This window comes from Epinephelus fuscoguttatus, linkage group LG11 (genome assembly GCF_011397635.1).
Source record: "Epinephelus fuscoguttatus linkage group LG11, E.fuscoguttatus.final_Chr_v1".
In the NCBI taxonomy this organism is placed as follows: domain Eukaryota; kingdom Metazoa; phylum Chordata; class Actinopteri; order Perciformes; family Serranidae; genus Epinephelus; species Epinephelus fuscoguttatus.
Genome location: NC_064762.1, coordinates 26,402,255 through 26,428,956, shown reverse-complemented (window position 1 = coordinate 26,428,956; position 26,702 = coordinate 26,402,255). Strand labels below are relative to the sequence as shown.

The 26,702-nt window shown below is 40.9% G+C and overlaps 1 protein-coding gene across 1 annotated transcript in view; it reads right to left on the bottom strand.

Moving 5' to 3' along the window:
- Positions 1-26,702, bottom strand: part of map3k5 (mitogen-activated protein kinase kinase kinase 5) — a 105,510-nt gene that overhangs the window by 59,149 nt on the left and 19,659 nt on the right. The window contains exons 2-5 of the mRNA XM_049589956.1: positions 18,688-18,827; positions 13,427-13,450; positions 6,434-6,627; positions 234-402 (exon numbers count right to left, since the gene is read on the bottom strand). Of these exons, the coding sequence (XP_049445913.1) occupies positions 234-402; positions 6,434-6,627; positions 13,427-13,450; positions 18,688-18,827 (527 nt within the window). The remainder of the gene's footprint in view (positions 1-233; positions 403-6,433; positions 6,628-13,426; positions 13,451-18,687; positions 18,828-26,702) is intronic.

Here is a 26,702-nt window from a genome sequence, read left to right as displayed (position 1 = left end):
ATAACAAGGATGGGAAGTCTCTGTAGTGGCAGGAAAACTGTTTCTGGCAAATGGATATACTGAAATGAATAAAATCCACTTCCAATGAGCCTATTTTCGTCAGTAAAACAACAGGAAGCAAAAACCACCATCTGTCTACAGCAATTATCTAATTTGTTTAATTGTCATTCGGCTGCATACCTAATTTGACACAATATGTTGATGTTTAGAGATGCTACTCAGAGCAGGTGTACCTGGATGTCCCTGTATGTCAGCAGCAGGTTGATGACGATGTCAACGGAAAGGCACTCCACGTTGTCCAGCCGCTGCTGGATGCGGCTCAGCTCGGCAGCCAGCTCCAGGCCAGTGTACAGCTCCCGAGCCTTACGGATCTCGTTCAGAATCGTCTCACGGAAATACTGGCTGCGGGGGAAGATGATACATAAGAAAGAGGAGTTAAGCTTGAAGGAACTGTCTTTATGATTGAAAAATAAAAACCACCCCAGTTTCTAATTATTTAAAGTTAGTTCAATATGTAATTATAAGCTTTTCTGAACACCAGACTAATCCAATTGTTTTAGGTAGTTTAGTGTCTCCTCGAGGAGCAATTCTAACATGATTGGAGTTTTAATTCATTTCCTGCATTCACTGACTGTTTTACATAATTTCAGATCACTCTCTAGTGAGATGAGCTTTTTTCTGCTTCTCTTAAATCCGTTTTTAGCGGAAGTATTCCATAAAGGTTGTTTAATACTGCTGTGTAATTCCAATAAAATAAAGTTTGAAACCATACATTCAGATATGAGTTTTACCAGGTTTTGTTGAGGAAAGCATGAAATAAAGACAATGAACTGAAAGCAGCGCTAACTGCAAACACAAAAAATTGAATACTCTCTTCTCTGATGTGCTCTATGATATTCTTGAATACACAGCAATAGATGAATAGAAACCCTTTCACAATGTAAAAGTTAACAGCCTATTATGCAGCTTGTGAAAGGGCCATTTGTTGGATCTTCATTCACGACTCCACATGGTTTTAACCACACATATTTCAGTTTTCTGCTAAGCTTGCTGTTAACCTCACTGCAGACTAGAGCTGAATATGTAACTTTCGATCAATACTACGACCTGAAATGTGCAGAGTACTGAAACCATCATGTCCTGAAACTTCTAAAAGCTGGCATTGAATGCTTAGTAGTTCTCTCTTTAAGCCTACTTATTCTTTCATAATAGTTTCTGACATGAATCATATTCTTATCTTTTATTAGTGTACTATCCTTGCAGCACGTTCTCATGTGCAAAACTATACAGTACAGCTAGTTTACACTAAAAAGTCCTCCAATAAACACTAAAGGCTTTACTTTTCTTGTATTCTACAAAAGGCTGGTTTCCTCTCTCAGATTTCTGACTTTTGTTTGTGAAACTGAAACATTAAAAAGATAAAAACTAAAATCAGTACACAAACATTAACATTGCCGTCAAGTCAACATGTGTTTTGTAAACTTGGAGAAGTCTTATGACCATGTCCCTTGGGGAGTCTTGTGGGGCATACTATGGGAATATGGTGAACTAGGGTCAAGCCACCCGGTCCTTGCATAACCAAAGTGAGAGCTCTGTCTGTAAACTCGGCACGCAGTCAAAAACATTTTCAGTGGGTGTTGGCCTCCGCCATGGTGGTCCCTTGTCACTGATTGTGTTTGTGATATTAATCGACAACATCTCAAGGCACAGCTAGGGGAAGGAGAGTGTCCAGTTTGGGGATCTCAGAGTCGCATGTCTGCTCTTTGTAGATGATGTGGCTCTGTTGGCGTCATCAGACTGTGACCTCCAGCATGCACTGGGGTGATTTGCAGCCGAGTGTGAATCGGTCGGCACGACAGTCAGTACCTCCAAGTCTGATGTCCCAAGTATCTCGGGGTCTTGTTCACGAGTGAGGATACAATGGAGCATGAGATGAACAGGTTCTTTGACACACTGTCAGCAGTGATGCAGGCATTGCATTGAACCGTCATGGTGAAGTGGGAGCTGAGCCAGAAGGCAAGTTATCAATTTACTGGTCCATCTACATTTCGATCCTCACCTATGGACATCTGGAGGGAGCTCGGAGTAGAGCTGCTATTCCTGTCGAAAGGGGCCAGTTGAGGAGGTCCGGGCATCAGATTAGGATGCCTCCTGGGCAGTCTTCAGGGTTCATTCAACTGGCAAGATGCAACAAGATACACCAGGAATATCCTGAAGGGATTATATCTAATCTGGCCTGGGAACTGGAGCTGGGAAATGGCGATGGGGAGAAGGATGTGTGGAATACCTTGCTCGGCCTGCTGCCCCCGTGACCCTGCTCCCGGATAAGTCAGTGAAAAAGGATGGATGGGTGTATTAATGGATGGATTGGCTGACTGTCTTTAGATAACATTCAACATTTGAGCATTTTGGACTTTTTTCCATTGTATAAAACCGCATTTATATTCCTTAAAATCAGCTAGCAGACACAGAATAGTTTTGGTATTGGTAATGTTGTTGTTGCTCCCCTCTCTCTTCTGTCCTATGTACCCTCGCAGGGCGTGAGGAGGTTAGATGCCAAATACTAAATAATGACTCGCTTTATTCACATGATAAGTCTGTTCCATGTGAGTTACCTGCCTAAAATTAAATTAGCTTGAAATAAAGCCTCCAATGCATTGGAGCAAGGGGCAGGCATTGACATTTAAAAGGCCAATGTCAGCCAACTACGCCATCAGCAAACAGTAAAGATGAGTAAAGGCAGCACAGGTCTCAGTGCCATCAAGCAGAATACGTTTATTCTGTACTTGGTATTATAAATAGCCACTATATATAGTAGTCATGCTCCTTCACACAATGTACAGAATGCAATCTACTCAGATGCCAGTGATGGCTGAGTTGAAAATCTCTGCTGTGCTCACCAGTTTTAACTTCATGCATAATGGTCTCCAGGAGACAAAGCTTCATCAAAGTGCACGTTTTCTCTTTTGTGCCTGCAAAACCTGAGTCACTATTCCTGGAGCTGAGTGAGAAGTAACTGGCTGCTGCATTGCCTGTTGGCAGAGAGGCCTAAAATATTACCCGTCCCCAGCAACTGAGGCAGTGTAAAATGTTGCACAAAAGTAGATAACCACGCAAGTCAAAGTTGAGGGATGCACTACATAAAAATAATTACAGCATGTAAAAATAGGAAGAGTGGGATAATAAAACAAAAGGCCTGCTCTGCTGAGAAACAGTCACAGTGCTGCTCAAACACGAACACCTGTGAGCTAAAATTTTCCCTACAGGAACTTGAAGAAATCACACTATAATGGCTCCTTCCTCATCTTTAATCAACACCTCAGCTTGCGTTTTTACAATAAAACAACCACTGTTTTCCCGTATAACCTTTGCTCAAAGGTGTGAAACCTTTTGGGCATTTCACACGTACGGTACAATAAAGCTACAGTACATTGCCTTCAGGGGAACTTCTGGTTAAACAGAAATAGCTTTAAATAGATTTTTTCTTTTGCTTCCTCATCCTCAAACCCATTGCTTTGGTTTCAGTTTCAAAATGTTTCCTTCAATAGTTTACAGTATCTGAAAATTACCATCATAAACATTTTTATGAATGTGTTGGGGGAAGTAAGAGTCTAAACAGGCCCACAAAGCCAAAATGCTGTATTAACTGTACATATTTGGTCAATAGTGAGTCAGTCAGAAATTATTACACCATAGAAATGTAGTCTATATTTTCCTTAAAACAGAATGTAAAATTGTAGCAGAGAGAGAAAACGAGGCAGCTAGCTCAAACAGGGGAGATTTTGGCTAGCTAGCTAAAGCTACAACTAATTTACCTACTGATTTTTCCCTAGCTGCAATCAGTGATTAAAAATATCCATTTTGATGAATCAACATAATTCTGTGTGTTTGTTCCACATCACCGATAGAGGCAGCAGCTAAATTCCATCTTGATGGGATAAAAACCCAGCTAAGCTATCTTAAATTTTGCTAACGGTAACTAATGTTAGCTTAGCAGAATAACATTAGTAGTGCTAACTTCCTTCTTAGCTTTTGACAAGATGAATTTGTGTTATTTGGTGTGATTAAGTAACCTTTAAGTTACATATTTGACTGTGTTAAAATGTAGATCAATTTGTTATTGATTTCAATATAATGTTATGGTACATATCAATATAATTAGCTTCGTATTTTTCATACTTTGCATTTCAAGTCTAAACATGCATAAAATTTTGCCATTTCTACCTTTTATAGCTGTTTCAAGATAGCATGAAAACTTAATATCACTTTTCTCAATTTCACTGCTTCTGTACAGTAGAGGCTGACATAGTTTACGGGATTACATTACGTTTTTCTGTAGGCTGGCACGGCAGTTAGCGTCACCCTGGTTCCCTCGCCAAAAAGCCTATGGGATTTTTCCATTGGATTTTGAGTTACTGCAGAAAATAATCTCTGTAGCAAACAAATGTTTATGACATTTACAAGTTTTGTTCAGCAAGATAATCTTCACAAATGAACACCACTTTTCTCATTTTTGAAGCCTAATGCAATCACCAGACGTAAAAAGCTAACGCTAGGCTATAAACGAACTACACCACGGTCACGACTTATTATTTGTAGTCTCATTTAACTTCTTGTTAGCAACTACCTTTTTTAAAGCTATAGTGCGTAACTTCTACAGGTCCGTAAATATCCGTTTCACCCAAGCCACTACTAGAGGAGATGACACAATGCTGATTAAGCCGATCGGCTCCTCTAACATCTCGCGGTATTTTTCAATATATATAATTATTAGTATGTGTGTGGACCGGTGACATTCCTGCGCTGGTGCACAGGAAATGCTTCCTCACAACAAGAAGGGAGGGGGAGGAAGAGCGGAGAGTCTCATAGCAAGAGGTAGAGCGCAGGTAGAAAGAGAAAGCAACATGGCGGAGAAGCGGCCGAGACACAGCTCAGAAGTGGATCCTACCACAAAAGCAAGTGTTACTCTGTGTACGGTGTGTGGCGACTGGCAAGTGTTACTCTGTGTACATGGTGTGTGGCGAGTGTTACTCTGTGTACATGGAAGTGCTGCCGGCTTATTAGTTGTAATAACTCATTATCCGCTGGGAGGCGACAGAAGTTACGCACTATAGCTTTAAGACACACAACTGCTATAAATTTCATGAGTGGGGTTTTTAGTGACAGATTTTATGTCGTAGAACAAAACGTGAAAATCTCTAAGGCTTTTGTCAACCACAGACCTTGTTTCAGGCATCTAACCAAAAACACATTCAATAAACCCACTGACTTTGAGACGAGGGAACCAGGAGTGCTGAAATGCTAACTCATTTCTGGGCTTAAGGACTCATTTCTGGAGTGCTCTATAGTTTAGGGTAACGTTATCTTGTGGGTCACAACATTCCTCTGGGATTTGCATGGGATGGCAGTCAATTTAACCATTTATCATGTGACTGGGACAGGACAGGAAACAAAAAAGTCAACGGGAACTAGCTAACGCAGAACTAGCTAATAACAATTATTAGCTAGCAATAAATTATTAGTTAGCAATGATAAATCAGCAGCTATTACTTCTCCAATCAGCCTCTATGGACACACATCTCATGTTATGTTAAAAATGTGAAGTCAAATGGATTGTTTATTAAGATAATATTGTCGCAAGCGCGATGCTAATTTCTATTAGCTTGTTTTTGGGAATACCTTTTACATGTAAGCATCAAGCTAACGGACTAAGCAAGGTTGCAGTAGTTAAAATCTGAAAGTTTTTCCACGTATAAGGAGTTTGCATTCAATAAACACACATTATACATATAATTTAGAGGGAATGACATTGAAGGCAAAGTACTGCAACAGTCATGAACATACAAATATAGAATTAAAATTAAAAAATTCAAATGATAATATAAAAATACAATATAACATACGTACAATGTAACCTTTTCAGCTGTTACGTTAGGAGTTATTTCAGCTCTATACTTTACTGTCTAGTTGATGCTTCATTTTTCCATATAAATATGCACTTCTGATATGAATATCACTATTTTCTTTATTATTTCAAAACAGAACACGGGAATGGGATGGGACGGAAGCCATTCCTTTGGGACTGGGAAAGGAGGGAAAATCAACTCCCAGGCCACCCTCTATTGTATGGGTCTCTGGCCTTTGTAAACTAAAGCACCTGACCTCAAAAACAGAGTGTTTAGTCTGACGTTATATTGTTTAACATCCCTGTGCATGTAGTATCTATGGGTCATGATGATGAATAGCATGTGTGTAGGGGGTAGTAGGCTAATTATGATTTATGAAATATTAATTGAGATTATAATTAATGAAAAGCATAAAAAAGAAAGATGAAGTACACTACATGCAAAGTAAAATAAAATATATAAAATTCCACATAAACCTCTCCTCTCTGGCCCAATTCACCCCACTGTCAACCCTTCAGTATACTTACTGGGAGTTTGCCTGTGACACTTTGAGCAGCTGGATGAAGCGGTCAAGCAGCGGCATGCAGATGGGTCCCAGCAGCATCTCGAAGCTAGGCTGCATTAGCTCCGTCAAGCCCTTCATCAGGCTGCTCTCACAGCAGTACACCTTGTTGTGGGGCGTCACCATGTACGGGATGAAGGTGTAGTTGGCTGAGCATGTCTGTTGATACAGAGAGAGGGACAGTTTTGGAAAACAGCCATCAGTGTCTGCATCAGAGGACTCTTTTTCTCTGTCTCTGTGGGTTTGGTGTGAAAAAGGCATCAGCAATATTTTAGCCAAATGTGGGTGTATCGTTTGGAGAATCCAAAAAATGTGATAAATAGATTAAAACGTGACCCAAAAAGGGATAAAAATAGATTCAGCAGCTTAGCATGAAATCTGTTTTTGGATCTACTTCTGAATCTTACTATCTTCACATACAATTTTAGTTGACAAGACCACCTCACCACAAGGTCCACTTAAGAGCTCTTCTATAGTTTTTGGTCATGTCACACCAACTTTCTCAGCAGCTGTATATGCTCAGTAGTTATCGGTAGGGGATACTGTAAATTTCCATTTTTCTTAACGACTTCTCATCCATGTTGGCTTAAAATTTGAGATTGAAAGTTCATTCCTGATCTCCATCTGCTGAAGAAGACTGTGTGATACCAAGGATCGATGATTACTGTATTTAACAGGCCTACCAGGCACAGGCACCAAAAGTGTCAGGGGCCCCTGGACTTCGCCTGTACAATGTCACTCAAATTAACACGTACCGACCAGAAAGAAACTAAAAAATAACCACAGAGGGATGCGAAGGAATTGCAAAAAGACACAAAATGACTACAAAAGGGACAAAACAACCACAAAGAGAAGCAAATTGACCAAAAAAGACACAAAATGACCTCAAAGAGACACAGAACCACAAAAAGATGCATAACAACTACAAAGGGACACAAAACAAGAAAAGGTAACAGGCAAAACCATGACAAAACCGTCATCTGCTGAGAATTGTGTGATACCATCAAAAGCTATTAAGTAAATGGACCATGTGGGAAGATTTTTTTTGTCACCTACTTTTTCAACAATGAAGAATGAACGTTCAATACAAAATTACTTTGCGTCTTGAGCCTGTACATGTGCATTTCAAATTATAGCGTGATAAATAATGCTGTCTCCTTATGCAGCTATTTAGAAGTATTTAGATGTGGAAGTTGCCGTGTCGTTGCCCTCGTTCCCTCATCAAATAGCCAATAGGACTTTTCCACTGAATTTATGATTATCGTAGAAAAGTTTATGGTACTTAATGATAATGTTCACAAACAAACACTACTTTTATGATTTCCGAAGGATAATGCAATCACCAGAGGTAAAAAGCTAACATTAGGCCATGAACAAATGGTCCAATGTTCAACTGTGATGAAAATCTATAGTCTCCTTTAGGCACTTGTGAGCAACAGCTTTTTTTAAGACACTTAAAAGCTTCAAAATTCACGTATAGGGTATTTACTGACGTATTTATATCGTAGAACACAACGTGAAAGTCACTTAAGCTTGTGTTAACCACAGACCTTATACCAAAAACCCATTCAAAAAACCCATTGACTTCGAGATGAGGGAACCGCAGTTGCAGAAATGCTAACTCATGTCCGAGTTTTAGGACTCATTCATGCACCACTCTACTGTTGCTGTAAATTTGCTAATATTATGCATATTGAAGTATCGTATGTATTAACAACCAAACTTGGAGATAAGAGATAGTGTTTGTAAGCAGTTAAAAAGTAGCCTTACAGTAGAAGGTACGCATTTACAACCTTCATTAAATGATCACCATATCTAAATTATGTAACACGCACTCTTTACAACCAGTTTTATAGAAGCTTTACAGTAAGAGATTACATTGTATAGGGAGGAACCAGATTGCCTGGAGGAAGTCTGAGCTGTTTCCCCTGTTTGAGACAGTTTCGGGTAATGACATGAGGCTTCGGCTCTGATCTGTCCGCACAGACAATAGTGTTTGTGTTGCATAGTCTTCACTGAAGCAGCCTAAACAGACGTCAGCCAGGAGGAGAGATCTGCATCAGTGCTGGCTGTCCCATTAGGAGATGCTTCTTGTAACCGCAAACACTTACTGCGGTGCACTCACAAATTCCACTTGTTCATGCAGCGTGGTGCTCATGAAAACCAGCAGAAAGCACACGTCTTGCTGCTCACCTAAGTGCAAAGCTCTACCCTGTTATTTGCTGCAGCTGTGGCATTTCGTTTCATGTGTGTTTCAGCTTTAGCTGCAGATGTAGCAATAAAAGTGTTCTGTTTTATTTACTTATAGCTCTAACTCTTGACATCTGTGTTTTGTCTCGAGGTAGATTTCCTGTGTTCTGTGTCTGTGTTTGTTTTAACTTCACATTATTCTTCAGCAGTGGTCGTGATGCTTCTGTCGCGGTGGCCTGCCACTGCTGAATAAACAACGAGGAAACACGTGCATGTGGTGTTTGCAGACAGCAGGGAGAGAGAGAAAGAGAGAGAGACAGAGAGAGAGAGAGAGGGGAAGGAAATCCACTATTGACGTCCTCGAGAAACAGCCGAGGTCTTTTCAAGGAGAGCTATTCCCAGAATGTCAGATGTGTGGTGAAACACAACATGAGAGCGTCTGAAGGCGGTTGGGCTGCTACCCAGCTGCATCCTGACGGCTTTAATATTCTGTCATGCACCCTCTTTGAGAAAAACACAATGCCGTGCTCTTACTGCCAAACAGAAAAAAGGAAGTGAAAGGAAGGTGCGGTGTTGAAGCAATGAAATCTACCCGCAGATAACTACTTCCTCCTGTGCAACAGCGGCTCATGACATCACCAATTGCAGCAGTGGCGGGGCATGCCTTACAAAAATAAACCAGTGACCCCTGTTTCTGTCAGGTGTTAGCAGACAGGTTGCAAAATCCTGACGCTATATTTAGCTCCTCTGTGTGTGCCGTCGTGGGGATCACATGGCAGGTTTGTTTTCACAGGATGATGCATATTTCAGAGCGGCTGCAGGTCATTGGGAGCTGACCTCCGCTAGTCGCTTACAGGTAACAGGTTCCTCAGCTGCGAGCGAAACACATGTGACTGCGCTGGCTCACGGGGGAATCTGGTGAATGTGACTGCGAGTGAGTCAGTTGTTCAGCGAGTGAGTCATCTGGCTTTGTTCGCCTGTCCATCTGTCCATTCGCAGCTACAGGAGGATTTGGAGCCGCATGCCTACTCACTCACCTTCACAGAAACACACACACAGAGCTGACCGCAACTTGATGTTAGCACTTAATTTACATGACTGTTCGCCCAGTCATTAACCCATCGAGGAAGTATTCATGACTAATATGATCTCTGAGTAGTACGTACCTGTCAGCTGCAGGTTTAGCCATCTGTGGGCAGCTACAGTCAGCGAAGTTACACCAACACAGCCGAAGCAATGTGCTCGTAATTACAGTAATTGGATATACACCAACAGAGGCTAATTACCTGGATTTGCACGATCATGGTGGGTAGTTAAATGCACTTAGTTAAATGCAATTAGCAACACATGCTTCTGTTTAGCAACCGTAACTAGGCACAGCAGGCCTGTCGAGCCTTTCGGATTTCTCCACATTTTGAAGTAGATCTCAGCTAGAAGTCACACTATCTCAGGACTTTGGAGGATATTATTTACTTACTGCTTTATAAAGTTGACACTAACGTCCGTGACTTTGTGTCTTGCTCATCTGGTCTGCGGATCTTTAAAGTGGTTTCCCTGTGATCTTTGTTGTTTTTGTATTAATATGATTAGGCCCTGACGCACCAAGCCGACAGTCAGCCATTGGCGAGTGTCTGTCGCCCTAGTTTTTGTGTTGTGTCCCACACTGTTGGCGGCTTTTTTTCGGCTGATTCGGCATGTTATTGGTGTCTGAGACAGCAGAAACTGTCTGTGAAAGACATCACAGTTCAACTGAGTGCATGAGAAGAGAAATGAAAGTGAGGAGAGCAAACAAATGGCTAGAGAGGGCATGATATCAAAACAGACTTTGTTATATTAGGCAAGATTTTTTTTTTTTGCCACTGAGCTCTTTAGCAGAAATAGTTCCTAATTGTGTGTTGCGTTGCTAACATGCTAACTGGCTAATTACCATCTTGAATCTGCCCTGTCTGTCTTGTGGTTTCCCTTTTTGAACGGCAAATACATACAACTGCCGCCTGTTAGTATGGAGAGTTATTTCCTCTCACGCAGGTGCAGAACGTACGTGCTGAATGGCTGTTGGCTGTAGTCTTTGCGGTGTGTTAAAATGCAACTTTTTGGCCGAGAAACAGGTGACAAAGGTGACGAAACAGTCCTCTCGTTCTTTGATGTCGGTTTGGTGTGTCTAGGCCTTTAAACTAAAGAGATTTAGTGCTACCATGGCAATGGGAATGAACGCTGACTTGGATTTTCCTTAAAACAACATATAGACTCATCCAGAAGTTATTACTCTCAATCATTAGGCTACTTATGACCCACTAGAAGTGTGTGGCGTCAGAGATATTGGATAAAGGCGATACCCCACCGTAGGCTTATCCAATGTTAAGAAAACGGTTACTCTTCCTGTCTCCTAAGTGGGCGTGGTTAGCTCTCCCTCCAATCAGAGCCTGTTCTCCCTCAACCCCCCCTCCCCACCACCATGTTGAACAGAGGCTCTGTGGATGTCTGTGTATGCGGATCGAGAAGCAGGTGGAATGAAAATACATTCTTCCTATTATTGCAGCCTATTGTTGCACAACGCTTGGGCATTTTTTTTTTTATTACTAGCGGTAAATAACTGTTTGTAAGCTAACTGTGATTTTACCGCCTGTTTATCAAGATCACAAGATCTCGCGAGAACTTGTTTTCTGAGACGGACAGGGCTCAAACAAAGTTAACTTCCTCTTGATCTGTGAGGATGAAAAATGCAGCTTTAGTGTCAGAATGTTGGTAAGATGTGTGGCTTGTGGAAAACGAACGCAATATTTACTTTAGTGACTATAAGGCGAAAGAATTGACCATAAATTGTAATCACGTTCATTGTCCTCATTGACGACAATACATTCAGAGCTGCCGCAAGTCTCCTACGGGGGCGTGGCGCTGACGTCACTGAATCAGGAAGTGAGCTGAGTGGGGTATCTCGCTTCATCCAATATCTCTAGTGGCGTTGTAATTATCTGTAGAGACTCTGCTCTCTGCTTGTACTTTCTTATTTTCTTCTTAGTTTATTCTGTCTGAGACTTTCCCACACACGTTCAGATGAGGTTGGAACTTTGAAAAAAGGTAACAACCAGGTGCCAGACCGTAAGCAGCACGCATCCAAAAGGAAGCAATGAAAATGGCGGCCACAGCGCAGACAAAAATGCAACTATAGTGAGGTGACAAACCAATTAGAAAAAGCTCTTCCAAAATGAGACTGAATCTGGGGTTGGCTTTCAGTTTCACTTTTGCTGGCTAGCACTAAAGGAGAGGATGGGGATGAAGAGAGATGCAGAATTGGCCTGTTTCCTGTTGGACAGGTAGGTGCTGGTGGTTAGCTAAGTTAGCTTGCTCATATATCTTTAATCCTTATTAATGGCACATGCAGAGAAAATAGCTACAGAAAGAGGGATAGAAAAGGTCAAAAACTCATCAAAACCTCTGCCTTCTTTAAGTGCACTTTCACCAGCGGGTTAAGAGCACATGCCCCAGTGTAGAGGGCAGTAAAGTGCCCTAATAGAAGCAAGACAGAGACAGATGAAAGACAGTGAGTGCACCCTGGAGACATCAGTGAGCTCACACTCTCATGAGTGACAATCAGCTGCAGCACAGAACTCCCTGCTTCTTCCCTGAAAAGCCACTTAGGAGAGCTAAGCCTTTCATCTGAGTCCTGAACACGGACTCCTGGACAACAATCAGTCTGATCCTGCTTCTGCCTTAATCACACTTTGTTCTGGTGCTAAGTTAGTTGACTTCTCAATAAGTCAGTCAACAGAAAATTAATCAACAGCAATTTTGATAAGCTATTAATTGTTTTGGGTATTTATCAAGCAAAAATGCCAAACATTTGTTGCTTCAAGCTTCACAAATGAGATGATTTGCTGCTTCTCTCTGTTTTATGTTCCTGTAAATTCAGTTATTTTAAGATTTGGGCTGTTAATTGGACAAAACAAGCACGTTGAAGAATTTTTGCCCCCCCTTTTTTTTTTTTTTTTTTTACATTTTGTTAAATATAAACTGCCAAAAACTGAAAGAAATAATTCTTAGATTAATCATTAATGAAAAAAAAAATTCACTGATGTAGCAATGACTTTACTGCAACAGAGCTCATAGGTGGTTTATAATGAAAACACTAGTGGCTTTGTTCTCTACAAACTGTATCCAGCACATAGTCAGAGTCACAAAATAGTAAATAATGCACAGCTGCACACGCATTTGTACTGGCTTCACTTAAAATGTATAAATTAATATCCAATGTGTTTTAGTGGGTGAGTCTAAATCAAATTTAGATTTTAGGGCCTACGTGACATGAGCCAGTTAAGAACAGGATTTCCTTAGCTTTATGGCAGCACCTCATTTGAATGCTGCAGTGTTTGCAAGTCAAATTTTCAAAATGCCACTGCCTTTTTTATGCAGCCCAAGCCCATGCGGTCACTGTAACTCAATAAACAGCTGACACCTGAAAAAAACATCCTGAAAATGGAGGAGATGTTGGCATTTTACATTTCCGTGAAGCCCGACATTTATCACGCTATCTCAGCAAAAGTGGGCTGCACACGAGAAAACCTTTATAACACCAAGGAGAGAAACATAATGTGTTAAGCAGTGTGCTCCCCGCACGCTGTAAAAAAAAACCAAAACCAAAAAAAAAAAAAAAAAACCATATTCTTTGCACCACATAAGATGTGTGATGTGTGAGCAATGGGTGAGTAATGTGTGAAAGGCAAAGGCGAGGGAGAAAAAAAAAAAAGAGAAAATTGCTCTGTGTACTTACAGTGTTCTTCTGGCAAATTATCTCCTGAAAGAAGAAGAAGAAGAGAAAAATACATTAAAAGATTACACAAGAACATTTCTTTTAGGTCCCATTTTGTTTTTGACACTGAATAAAAATAACAGAATACATATCAGTTTTACTAAAATTCATACATCACACCTGAGAGTGTAACATTTTATTTCAACGGCTGCTTGTTTAATATCTGATAATGTTTCTGATAAAGAGCTCTGACACCGTAAAGCATATGATGTAGTAACAGTGCCATTAATGTGCCGTAAAAGGACATGCACCAATAAAATGAAACAAGAACACCACAGCTGTAACCAACATAGGTTTCAAAACTTAAAAAACAAGTGCTGCAAATGCTTTAAGAGGAAGGATATGCATTTTGCTAGTTGTTTGTTAGGCCATTTTGATGCACTGTGTTTAAGCATTTTGTCAAAGTGAGTTTGATCAGTAAAATCTGCATGTATTTTACCTGTCTTTGAAGCACTCTTTGCAGGCTTTATTTAACATGAACTAGCCCAGCACATTCACCTTCACAGGCTGTCAAATACTGCCTCTTTTTCTCACCCCATAGCATGTGATACTGGCACCAGTGGCACCCTTTAGCATCTATATGAGATTCCCTGAGCTTCAACTAACTCCAATGTAAACCCATCTGCAGCGATACTTGACTCTAAGAGCAACCGACATAGAGGAAAGAACGAGAAAGTTGGCGTAGGGGAGGAGCGAGGGGAGGTAGGCTATATGGGTCAATCAAAACCAGACTTTCACCCAGGAGTTTGTGTCTCATGTGAAACTGAAAGTCAACGTTTAAACATAAGTTACGTCACTTATGCACCTACAATCAATGTGAAACCAAAAGTCAGTGTTGTTCTAACGCTACAATACGCAACTGACCCTTTACTAAGTCTCGTCCCTGGACGCAGACTAGCCAGTCATAACGTAGCATTGCGCCGGCTTAGACCAGGGTCCGAAAACAACACAGCTCCATTGACTTCATTTTCAGGCTGGTTTTGTGGATTTGGAGCAATTAATTAGCGATTTTGGAGCTAGTATTAATGATACTCGTTACCTGGAGAGGTTGAAAAAAGATATATGTTTCTTCCCTGTTCCCAAATCAAACCCTGAAAAGTGTAGGGTTAGCTAGCTAGCCACTGAAGATATAACCTACTGAATGTATACACATGCTGCTTTTGCTTGTTAATAATTATAACAGTAATAAAAAGACCGACCCTGCTGTACAGGAACCAGTGAAGGGAAGCAGGGAAATTTTGCTGATATTCAACCAGCTGTGTGTCATCACAGTGTGTGCAGGTGAACATTGTTTCACTTCCCCCGGAGATCCCTGCTTGTCTGGCGGCGGAGGTCCAGGTGCTGGCAGCGGCACAGAGGTGAAGCCAAACACCGTTCATCTGAACACACTGCGATGCCACACAGCTGGTTCAATATCAGCAAAGTTCCCCTTTGTATTCATTGTCTTCTGTGGAGATCAGCAGTGATGTGGTGGTTCACTTTTACACTGTGATCTGTAGCCTACAGTTCGGCTTTAGCTTCTAACTATCTTTGTCTTTTTAACCTGTTGTTGCTGCTGAGTCAGTTTGACATCCTGGATATATCCTTCAAACACAGACTGTAGACCCCTCTGTCTGCTTCTCTCTGGAATCACTGTTTCATTGTTCCAAATATATGATAATATTCTTCAGGGAGTTTTGTTGCCGAAACATAACCACGACTGTTTCACGTTAACCAGGTGTTCCAATGTGTTCAGCTGTGCGTCAGATAGATACGCTACAGCAGTAGTCCTTTCATGTCAAGGACCTCTAAACTGCACACACATTAGGTCACAGAGCCCCATTTGATAAGATTTCACTCAGGGACCTTCTTCTGAAAAGATTTTGGTTGTTAGACATGTTTAGTTCTGAAGTTGTTGACTACAGTTGAGGCTGTAACAATTGTTGGTAATCATCACTTCATATACTCTACATGCACCACACAATTTTTTAGCATAGACGTAGGAATTATTTTGGTAGTCCTCTCGCTTGACACACATTAGATAAAACAATCAATGAGTGGAGCTACTAAAAACGAAGAGCAGTCAATCCACCTTACGGCACAAAGCATCACTAATACCTGGCTGTCGCTGAAGAACACAAAGTAATAATGGGTATTTGCACAACATGAATATGACGATTAGCTTTTCATGCAAGTGCTGTGATGACCTTTAGGATGCATTACAATCTAAATCAGTAGGGATACTCTTCTCATGATGGCTTTCACTTCCAGCCTTATTTCCTTAGTGAATAAACAGTACTTTTGTACTTTAGAAAAATAAAAAAAACAACTGTGAAGAGCAGACGACCAGCACAGGTACACCCAGTACATGATGGTCTCTTTAGGGCTTGGTGTATCTTTTAAATAGAGCTATTTAAAGCTAACTCTCAACATTAAAACAGCACCATTTCAACAATTTAGTGGCCTGATAGAGATCAGAGGAAACCACCAGAGAAAAGTGGTCTTTTCAGGCAGGGTGGGGAGCAGCTTGCCGCCCGCCCCGCCAGGCGGACGGGCACCACAGCAGACCACAGGAAGAGAAAGGTCCTAACAGTTTGCATTAGGGCAGGGCCTCTGTGGCATTTTTAACATCATAAAAAGCAAAAATAATAGAGCTGAACCATGCATTTGATTTTAAATGTCATGTTTTGACTTGACTTAATGCATTTACTCTGCACTGAGGGCTGAACAGCTCTATATGTTGACTGCACAGTGAGGTTGCTGGCTGGGTAACCCTGTTGCCAGAACACTCACTACACAAAATACCTACAATAAAGGCTTCAGTGTTCCTCGGCTACAAGTCGCCTACAGCAGGAGTTTTTAAATGTGTTCAGCCTTGGCTTCAGACAGTGTGAACTACGCCTCGTCTGCTACACAGGAGCTATAAGACTCGCACTGTTGTCATATGCTGACTCAGCTGACTGGGTGAGAGTTTAGGTTCACAGTTAAAGCAACAATCTGACATTTTAATATGAAAAAAAAAAAAGCTGTGGCGCTCTCCATTACAGATGGCCACAACAGAACAGTGTCTGTTTTCTTCCCTTGAAGGTTACGGTTTGTTTCATAACAGTGTGTCATCTTTTATGAAGTTAGTGGAGGTGGTCTTTTTTACAGGAGGCGGTCCACCTCCACAAAAAACAACCTGATGACATGAGTAATGATCATCACCACAGCTGAGCACCTCCACCAATTTATTATTTTAAAAAATTGAACATGTTAGAAATTGAATATGTACTGTAGTTTTGGATCTTTTAATGATGAGCAGGCCTTCAAAACCTGGATCAAGCTCCATATGTTTTTGGGGCAAATTCCATTACATTACCATTTTCCAGCTGACAAACAGTTAGGACCCAAATTAAAATCTCCATGGTTAAGATTAAAAAGTACCACCTGAAGATACACAAGTTTAAAGGAATACTTCACCAGTAAAATGATAATTTGTGATCAGTTATTCACTCTGTGTTATGTTGAATTTATGAAGAAAACGTTGTTTTTCTCGCATGCCTCCATGGTGAACGAAGAATCCAAAAATAGAGAAAATTCTTTATGAATTGAAATAAAGGGGGTCCATGTTAAACAACAGGAAAACTATATTTAAACATCTGTTTGCAAACTCTCCCACAACTCTGCAGTGTAATCCAAGTCTCATTTATCCAGTTGTATGCTCAGTAACCTTACTACGTATTTGCAACAATTCTGCAAATGAGTACCGTGCCTGGTCAAGCGCATGTTCTTGCTACTTGCCCATGCATGAGTTTTAGGGAAGTGTTTTTTTTTTGTTTTTTTTTTTTTGTTAAAGATATTTTGGGGGGCATTTTTGCCGTTAATTGATAGGACAGTCAAGTGTGAAAGGGGGAGAGAGAGACAGGGAGTGACATGCAGCAAAGGCCTTGTATATGGGGCGCCAGCTCAATTATAAGCCACTGATGCCCCATATGGAAGTGTTTTAAACATAACGTTCTAGCAAAAATGTGTTTGGGAAGCATAAGAATGGATAAGGGGTCGTACACATGCTGCGTTTTTTGCACCCTCAAAGTCATTGTTTTCAATGTAGATGCGTGGCAGGTGCGCTCAAATGCCAGAGTAACGCCATCTCGGCTCGTGTTCCCGAGCGCCTATTCTTGAGGGTGCAACGGCTGTGCCCTGAGATGAACAGAATTCAACTTTTAAAAAGTAGCAGCTCGCACCACGTCATGTGAAGAGGACCAACCAATAACAGCCAAATGACAGCTTTTCCTTCTTCCGTGTGGTAAACACAGAAAAGTCAATAATTTTGGTGCAGAGCTGTCAGAGCTTTTTTATCTTACCCTCTGACGATATGCCCACACACATAAACAGCGCCTGGAAGAAGATCAGCTCTGCACTCAGGATTTCAGGTAAATTGGCTATGATATGGTGACTGTTAAGGTTGCTTAGCGACTTCAGATGCAACCTGCCACCGCCCTCATGAAAGCTGGCTCAAAATAAGCACAAAAGTAGTGCCAAGCGTCCAACCTCACATTTTCCAGGCAGTTAAAGACGCAGCATGTGTACGGCCCCTAAATGAGACTTGGATTATACTGCACAAGCTGTCGTTAAACACAGTCCCCTTTACGTCAGTTCATCAAGAATTTTCTCTGTTTTTGGATTCTTCACAGAGGCATGCAAGCAAAACTAAGGTGAGCAAATGATCATTTTGTGAGTGAAGCATTCCTTGAAAAACAAAAAAACTAAATTTTAAAAAGGAAACACTGGAATCACTGACAGGAATCTTCTGCAGAGCACAGAAACACCACTGAAAACAAAATAAATAAACAGCCTAAAAAAGGATCCAGAGGATAAATATAAAAGTGGTTGATCGCTAATTGAAAAACAGAAAACAGAGCTGTCTCCTGTTAACTCTATTTTCACCCTGAGACCTAATTTTTTTTTGCTCGCCCACAACTACACGCAGCTGCTGCCGACTTCCAAATGGTTTTATAAGTGCATTTCCCTCCATCAAATTATCAATGCATTTATGTGCTGCTGCCACCAAATTACATTTCTGTCAATCCCCTGTCGCCCCCCCCCCCACCCCGCCCCCCGCCCACCTCCACCTTGCCTCCTTCCTAAATACAGCCTTTAATCACCACCTTTGTCAACCAAAGTGATTGCCTGGTACATATGTTAAAGTGATGAGGGCAGGATTGTCCTGGTTTCTGCTTCATGCTGATGGCTCACTGTACCTGCAGAGACTGGAGGGAGTCGGAGTTAGTGTCGCAGTAGAGGATGATGTTGTTGGCCATGCTGAAGCTCTCTCTGACTCCAAGGTGGTAGAAGAGCGAGGGCTGGCGGAAGGCGTCCGTCATCTCCACCACAGCTATGTCTAATGGGAAGAGACAGGTACAGGAGTTAGGTTAGGTGTCAGTGTAGCCTTCTGAGCTATGATGTTGTCTGATCATAATACAGATACATTTTATGGTCACCTTTATGTGACTGCTGGACATCTTACTACAAAGCCATGGACATTAATCAGCTGATTTTGGAACTTGGTTGCAGGGAGAGGTTGACTGAAGTTGGGGGTGATAATGTCTAAGTTAAGTCTAAGTAAGTTCTTTTTAAAGGTGTTGGGTGGGGACGAGGTCACAGCTCTGTGCAGACAAGTCTCCCACACCAAACCACATTATGGGCCTGGCTTTGTGAACAGGGGCGTTGTCATGCTGTAACAGGAAAGGGTCTTACCCAAACAGCTGTCACAATGTTGGCAGCACAATACTGTCTCATGTATCATTGTATGTTATCTCATTCAGACTTATTTTATCTGGAATTAAAGGCCTGCGCCAGAATCAGGTAAAACAGCCCGAGGAATAAAAGCATTATACGAACGTGTCACAGTGTATATTTTGGTCTTATTCAGAAAATCTTTTTTTGCATCTTGTCATGAGAATGAAATCTAATCATTACCCTGATGCAGCTCTCTCGAAGCATCAGTGAAAAATTGAACTGACACTGCTCAAATAAGTGAAACGCTTTTAGCAATCCACTTAAGAGTAAGTGCAGGTATAAAGTGTGACATTGCTAAATGAGTAACACTACGTACTTACAGGCTTCTCCTACACAATCAGTGTAGTAATGTCGAAACTATCAGTCAATAACTGAGTAGTTGACAATTTCAATTACGTGATAGACTGATTACAGTAGTTACTGAATAAATACATCAAGTGCAAGTTAATTTCTGTGTTTAATATAATGAAAAATTTAATACATTACTTCACTTAGTATTATTTTTCATCACTTGCAATTAAGAACGGAGCAGTGCACAATTTTAATAGTGGACTGCTTTAATTAAACAGTCAAAATTAGTTGCATGATGTGCAATAAAATATACTGTGAAAAATAGATAATGAGATTGCGATATGACTTGCGATCTCAATGAAAATGGTACTTTCTGAATTTCATTTGCACTAAAAAAAAATATAAAAGACGATCTACACCGAACAAGCATGTTCCCTTATATCTGGTACATAATTTATATGCTAGGGCATGTCTGTAGCACCACAATGCTTCATTTACAATGGTTATGTTGTTACACATTTTGTTTCATGTTTTGTTTCACATCAAAAAATTGCAGCTCCTGCAATTTAGACATTGCACTTGGCCACGCTGGGAGCTTGATTCTATTTCGATTAAGTGCAGCCCTGCTGAAAAGAAAATTTTCCTTAACAAAATGTATAAGGTAAAGTGACAACAGTATGTTTTACTGCATTTTACTTTTAAGTTTTAAGTATGTTTTGATGATTATTGGGAAATATCATGAATAATTTGGGCCAGGATAACTGTGACATGACATTTTCCTATCGTCCCACGCCTCCTTGCAAATGGTCAATTCATCAATTAATCACATAAATAATACATAATTTAAAACCTGCATTATATTGTATCAGAGGTAGAGGTCACAAACACTATCTGGCTTTCATTAGAGCCAGCATCCAATGGTCTTTATTGTTCTGGGAGGGACAGACACAGCTCTGAGGTCAAAGGTTAATGGATAGATATAAAGCCACATTATGTGTGTGTGTGTGTGTGTGTGTGTGTCAGTATCACACACTACAGGCTGTTACAGGTGGTGTACTTTTACTGCAGTCTGCTGTCAGCTATAGATTCTGGTGAATTCAGAAGCACACTCTTGAAAAACAAGATCTGATGGAAGATGGTTTGACCCCCTGCTTTCAGCTCCATCTATGAATACAAAAACACTCAATCCCACATCGACTCCAGCTGGACTCCAGCTTATGATCTGGATCAATAGGTCAAAAGGAGCAAATATTGCCCATGTCACTCAAGACAGCAGGGACTGCAGCTTCTGGTGAAGGGGCGGAGAGTTCCCAGCCTTGAACCATGTGCTTACACTAGCATAACAAACTGCCATGCTACCAGAGAGCTCATTATAGGTGTGCTGTTGAACTGAACCATAACATAGAAATACCATACACAACTGCCAACAGCATACAATCGCTTGATTACTGTATTATTTTATATTTATGTCGCATTAAAGACGCTCACAAAGGTGGAGAATAAGCATGACAGTGTTATGGAGGCCCACACACGAGGTGGGTTGGTACATGCTGTCCCTGAGGCCGCCCCGAGACACTGATAACAACAAAAACACATCAGCCCGGTGGCTGCGCTCCAGTAATGACAGGGGAGCTCAGAGAGTCATAGAGATAACGCCCCACCCTGGTTTTTCATCTGTTTCCAACTATCCACCTCTCTGTGTCAACAAACACATTACATGGAGCTCAAGAGCAGAAAATCTCTCATGCAGCCGACCACATCTTTTACCCAATTGCTCATTTCGAGCCAGCGCCCATTAGAGCTGGTGGTCTGCTACTGATGGAAAGCACTACAATATTCAGTCATCTCAAGTTAATGCAATGCAAGATGATAGGCTGCTCTTTTCTGACCAATTGCTGGTGGTGCAATCGTCTCTGATTGTCGCGGTCGTGGTTGGTTTTGGACTGGTGAAACATGAGGTGTTGTCAGGCCACAGTGACAACAGTGAAACAATACAACAACAAGGAAGCACGGCAAGAGCGAGAAGACCAAAGTTCCCCATCATCATTAATGATGATGAATGATTAACTTTTACTTTTTAAAGACAGCAGAAGCTTGAAGAATAGTCCTATCCTGTTAATAGTATATTTTTGTGGTACTTCATCAAGTCAAGTAAATTTTATTCATGTAGCACAATCTTCACACCACTGAATACCATCTATCGTTCCTTAGACCATCAATTCAGGAATGGAAAAACTACAAAAAAGAGACACTGAGAAAAAAGTGTCACAATTTCAGGCTGAAAGAACGAAGTCACAAATTGAGGCCTTGGGAATGACATGACTGCTCTGAAACTTAATGAGATGCAGGCTTTGCTCCACTTGAGTTGAAACTTGAGAGCAAACACATTCAAGACTTGAGTTTTTGAACAGAATAAAAATAACATATCACTCTAGAATAAAATGAAATTGATGATAATGTTCAGCGGTGGTTTTCAAACCTTTTGTGCCCAAAGAACACCAACCGGCAAGCCAAAATCTCAAGGCACGTGTATTTTTATCTGTGCACAATAGCCTCTTTAGCGTGTTTGATCATTGCTATCATGACATAAGACAATAAAACATAAGACAGGTAGCTTTTGTGTTACTGTCTACTGACTTTTTCTCTTTTGTTTTGGTGGTAGGTCTTCGCTGGTGCTTTGTTATAATTTGCTCAGTATAATAAAGCGATCCATTGTCCAACTCACTGCTTTCTCCTTTGAAATGCTATCATCCCTCACACTGGCTGCCAATCAGGGCTTTGATGTATGACACACTTAGAATTCCCATGCGCGAACGGCGACAAATTAAATCAAATTAAAATTCTTAGCAAGAGTTTACCTCTTTATGGGTGCATACAAAATACTGATACAGTCAATTAAAATTCATTCATACCTTTTTGTATAGGCCCAGTTGAGGACTGTAAAAATAATGTGTGGTTATCACAGAATCCCACGGCACACCTGGACTGGCATCATTTGAGAACCACTGATGTATGGCACGCTTAGTATTAGTGTTGTCACGATAATAGAAGCTCCATCTACGACACAATACCTTGGAATGTATTGTTATTAGATACCATTTTCAATACCACAGGGAACTGAGGCATTCAAGTTAAATTTTTCATCAAAATATAAACACTGTAAAACTTCAATTAATGTCACAGGCTTTTTATTAGCTCCAATCACTGAACTCAACAGGTGTGTACTTTGGGCAGAAGAGCAGAATGACTGTAGTAAACATTAACAATGAGAGAGAGAGCAAGACAGAGCAGCAGGTACTGGTGAATTCATACTGAGTAAAATGAGTATTGAACCTGTTTTGAGTATTTAGAATCGCTATGTATCGATAAATCAATATTTATTTTAACACTATAACTACCTCGGATAGCAATGTACTATACTGTAGGCCTACACATGTTTGATTATTAGGCCAATGCATTGAAAGACCTAGGTATCATACTGTATGTCCTGCAAAAACAGGACTTGAGACTTGCCCTAAAATAATTAAAGATGCACTTTTCAGTTCTTCTATGTTCACCATGGATCAAATGACCGTGTGTAAAATGAAAGTATTGCTTGTAGTGACACAACCACACAAAATCACATTTCATTTCTACAGAGCATTTTAGCGTCTTATAGTTTTGGTTTTCAGGCCTGCAGCTTTACTTTTGAGTCGCTCTCACTGCTCTTATAAGCGTCATTTCCAGCTGCTGCAGGCAGATGTTTTCAGCAAGAACTCTGATAATTGCTCTGTACACTGCCTCCCCAGCACCACATGACAGACAGACAAAGTTAGCAACATACTGGTAAATAAAGTGGAGCATTTAGCAGCTAAAGAGCCAGATATCGACCTGTAGAGTTAGCAGAGACCAAAACAAAGCTAAAAGGAGAGAATGTTGGGCCGAATGAACAAAAACACGACATTAATTGAATGTTAATGTTGCTTTGTGTTTGCTTGGTGTTACAGTTTGCTTCGCTGCCCACAAGTGTCCAAAAAAATCTATTGCTTCAGCTTTAAAACAGCTCAATGTACTCGTCAAATCTATGCATCATCATTATAATGCAACACCAGTAGTGGCAAAATCAGAGTGTTACAAGAGTAAATCTCCACATACAGTTGATGCAATCAAAGCTAATACTCAAAGTGCATCAGTGGAAATTATTCAAAGTAACCACGTTGTGAATCCTCATAATTTCAAGGCTGCTTTAATTCAGTGCCTCTGTGGCGGCGTGCCAACACAACACTGCAGAGAGAAGCCTATCAGCGGCTTGCTGGTTGCAACGGTGGAGAGCTTTTGTCAGTGATGAGGGGCCACGCAGCTCCCCGCTCTCATCATCAGCACATGCAAATCCAGCCAGGAAGCAGGTACTTGTTGCTGGCCTCAGAGGTTCTCATCATCAACCCCTTCCTCCGCACGAGCTTCAGAAAACAGCCTCATATTCTCCTCGCAGCCAGGCAGGCAGACGACAGGATATGAGGGATTTCAAGCTCTGTGGCTCTGTGCAGTGATGTGGAATATCAAGAGGGTTTTCACTCTCTGGATGAGCAGCCAGCATCTTCACATCAAGATGCCCGTTCTGTGATTGAGTGCATGTTAGGTTTCCCTTTCTGACGTATAAGGCGGAAAGGGAAAGTACACTTTAATCCTCACTCACTGACCTCCGCTTAACAACCGCTTGTTGCTTCCATATCTATGACGCATTTCTATTAATGATGTCTCCACAATCACCCATGACCTTCTTTGAATGTACGGACAGCTCCTGTGTCATTAAAAGTCCAAACCAAGACTGGATGGCTTGTGCTGGGGAAAAAAAGGACACTTGGGCTATTTAATTGGCGTTTACCTAGAGAAAAACTTTGCACACCATGACCAACCTTACTGCAAACCTTAACAAACACAGAATAAAAGACTGTTTAGCTCCTCCAGAGCTCTTACTTTATGCACACAAGGTGCTGAATGTCAACATCCAGACAGCGCAGGTTGGCTGATGAATAAAAGATAAGCTTGTCTCATTGCGCTGCTGGCGGGAGTCCCCATCAATTTTACATCTCGGCAAGAATTTACTGCAAACAGGCCATTAAAAGTCAGCAGTGTAACACAGCTGTATTTTCTCACCAAAGGAAAAAAAAGGCTGCAGTCATGGTTTTAAAATGAAGCAATGACTTAGGTGGGGCAATTTTGCTTTGCTCACCTGCTTCCCAGGAATACATCTGAGTCAAGGAAATGGTTTGCTGCCACAGGGCAGGGCTAAGGTGATGAATGAGGAACACAGATGACTCTGCACATATGAATATATATATAAAAAAAGGGCATGACATAAGTGAGTCTTGTTCTGCTAGGAGACACGCGAGGAGCAATCAGTTCTCATAAGTGCTTTGTGCTCGGAACAAAGCCACTGAGAGCTGACAGCACTTGACTAGTGGCGTATGATGTCGTCAGTGTGTATTTCAGTCGAGATGCACAAGTACTGAACAATAATATTGGAAAACCAAAGATGAACAACACATCCCAGGCTTTAATATGAAGCTGAATACAGCGGTAGTCATACAGAACCACTTTCATCCTTCATTTGCCCGACAGGATGTTTGGCTTTACTGCTAAGACAGATTTTTGACTTTAAATCCTAGTAGCAGTTGTTGTTCGAGCAGCTCTTATCTTATCTCTTCCCAAACATAAAGAGTTACTCTGAATCTGGAGCTGACATGGTTAATCACTTAATCAGTTTAGGTAACCATTTTGATAAATAATATATTGTTTGAGCTGGTGTCTGTCCACTGCTTTGGTCCAGACTGAAACACCCCTACTAACGTTTGATGAGTTGTCGTGAAATTTTGTACAGATATGCATGGTCCCCAGAGAATGAACCCTAACTACTTTAGTGATCCCCTGACTTTTCCTCTAGCGCCACCCTGACATTGACATGTGTGATTTTGAGTGAAATGTCAAAAACCAACTGGGTAGACTGTCATTAACTTTTGTTCAGACATTCATGAACCCCTCAGGATGCATTTTAATAACTTTGGTGATTCTCTGGCTTTTTATCTAGCGCTATCATCAGGTCAAATTAATGTGTCCAGTACTTGCAATAATGACATTCCCATCAACCTCTGCAGTACTTTGTGTTTATGTGTTAACAGGCAAATGTTAGAGTGATAGGGTGCTGACATTAGCATTCAGCTCAAAGCACCACTGTACCCAAGTACAGCCTCACAGAGCCGCTGGCATGACCTTCTTGTTTCTAACAAAAATACTCTCTGGTTCCAGCGACTAAAATGTGAGGATTTGCTTTTCTTTGTTTTATGTGAATGTAAACTATAGACTGTATATAAAGAAGGACAACTCGTGTTAGCTTAAGGCTTATTTATACTCCCTTTGGATACAATAATAGTTTAAAGGTCACTGTCATGCCATACGTCCATGTGTCCTTTATGTTGGCACAGATACAGCCAATAGATTCACCAGAGGACAGAGTCAAAAGTTCCTTTTAATGGAAGCAGCGGTGTCAATGGCAGTAGTCTGTGAGGCCTGTGAATACATTTTGACATGTGCATAGAGACTTCCTTTCATTTTTTTAATGATTCGTTTTGTTCCGCCATTTCTAAAATGTCTTTGTTGTCACCTACGTTGGTATCTTGTTTGAACTACCATACACTGAACCCACAATCTCCGGTAGTACTGCTCCATTTTGTCTGTATAGCTCTAAAAAAAATGTGCACAAATACTTGTGAAATGAATGATAGTGTGAAGTAGGGCTGTAATTATTAGTCGACTAATTGATGACTAATTGACTATTAAAATAATCGGTGACTATTTTAGTAGTCGACTAATCGATTTGAGTCCTTTTTCATAGAAAAGTACTATAAAAGTACTCAAAATACTCTTATTGCAGCTTCTTACGTTCAAATATTGGCAGCTTTACACACTCTCCCAAGACAGTGAACTAAAACCCTTTGGCGTGAGTACAAAACAAGACATTAGATGACGTAATTTTGGGGTTTGGGAGAGACAGGCCGACATTTTTCAACATTTCAACACATTTTTCGACTAATTGTTGACTAATCGAAGAAATTATCAACAGATTAGTCGACAATGAAAATAATCGTTAGTTGCAGCCCTAGTGGACAGAGGGCTCTGTCTCAGTCTCTGTATCTGTATCTAACGATTA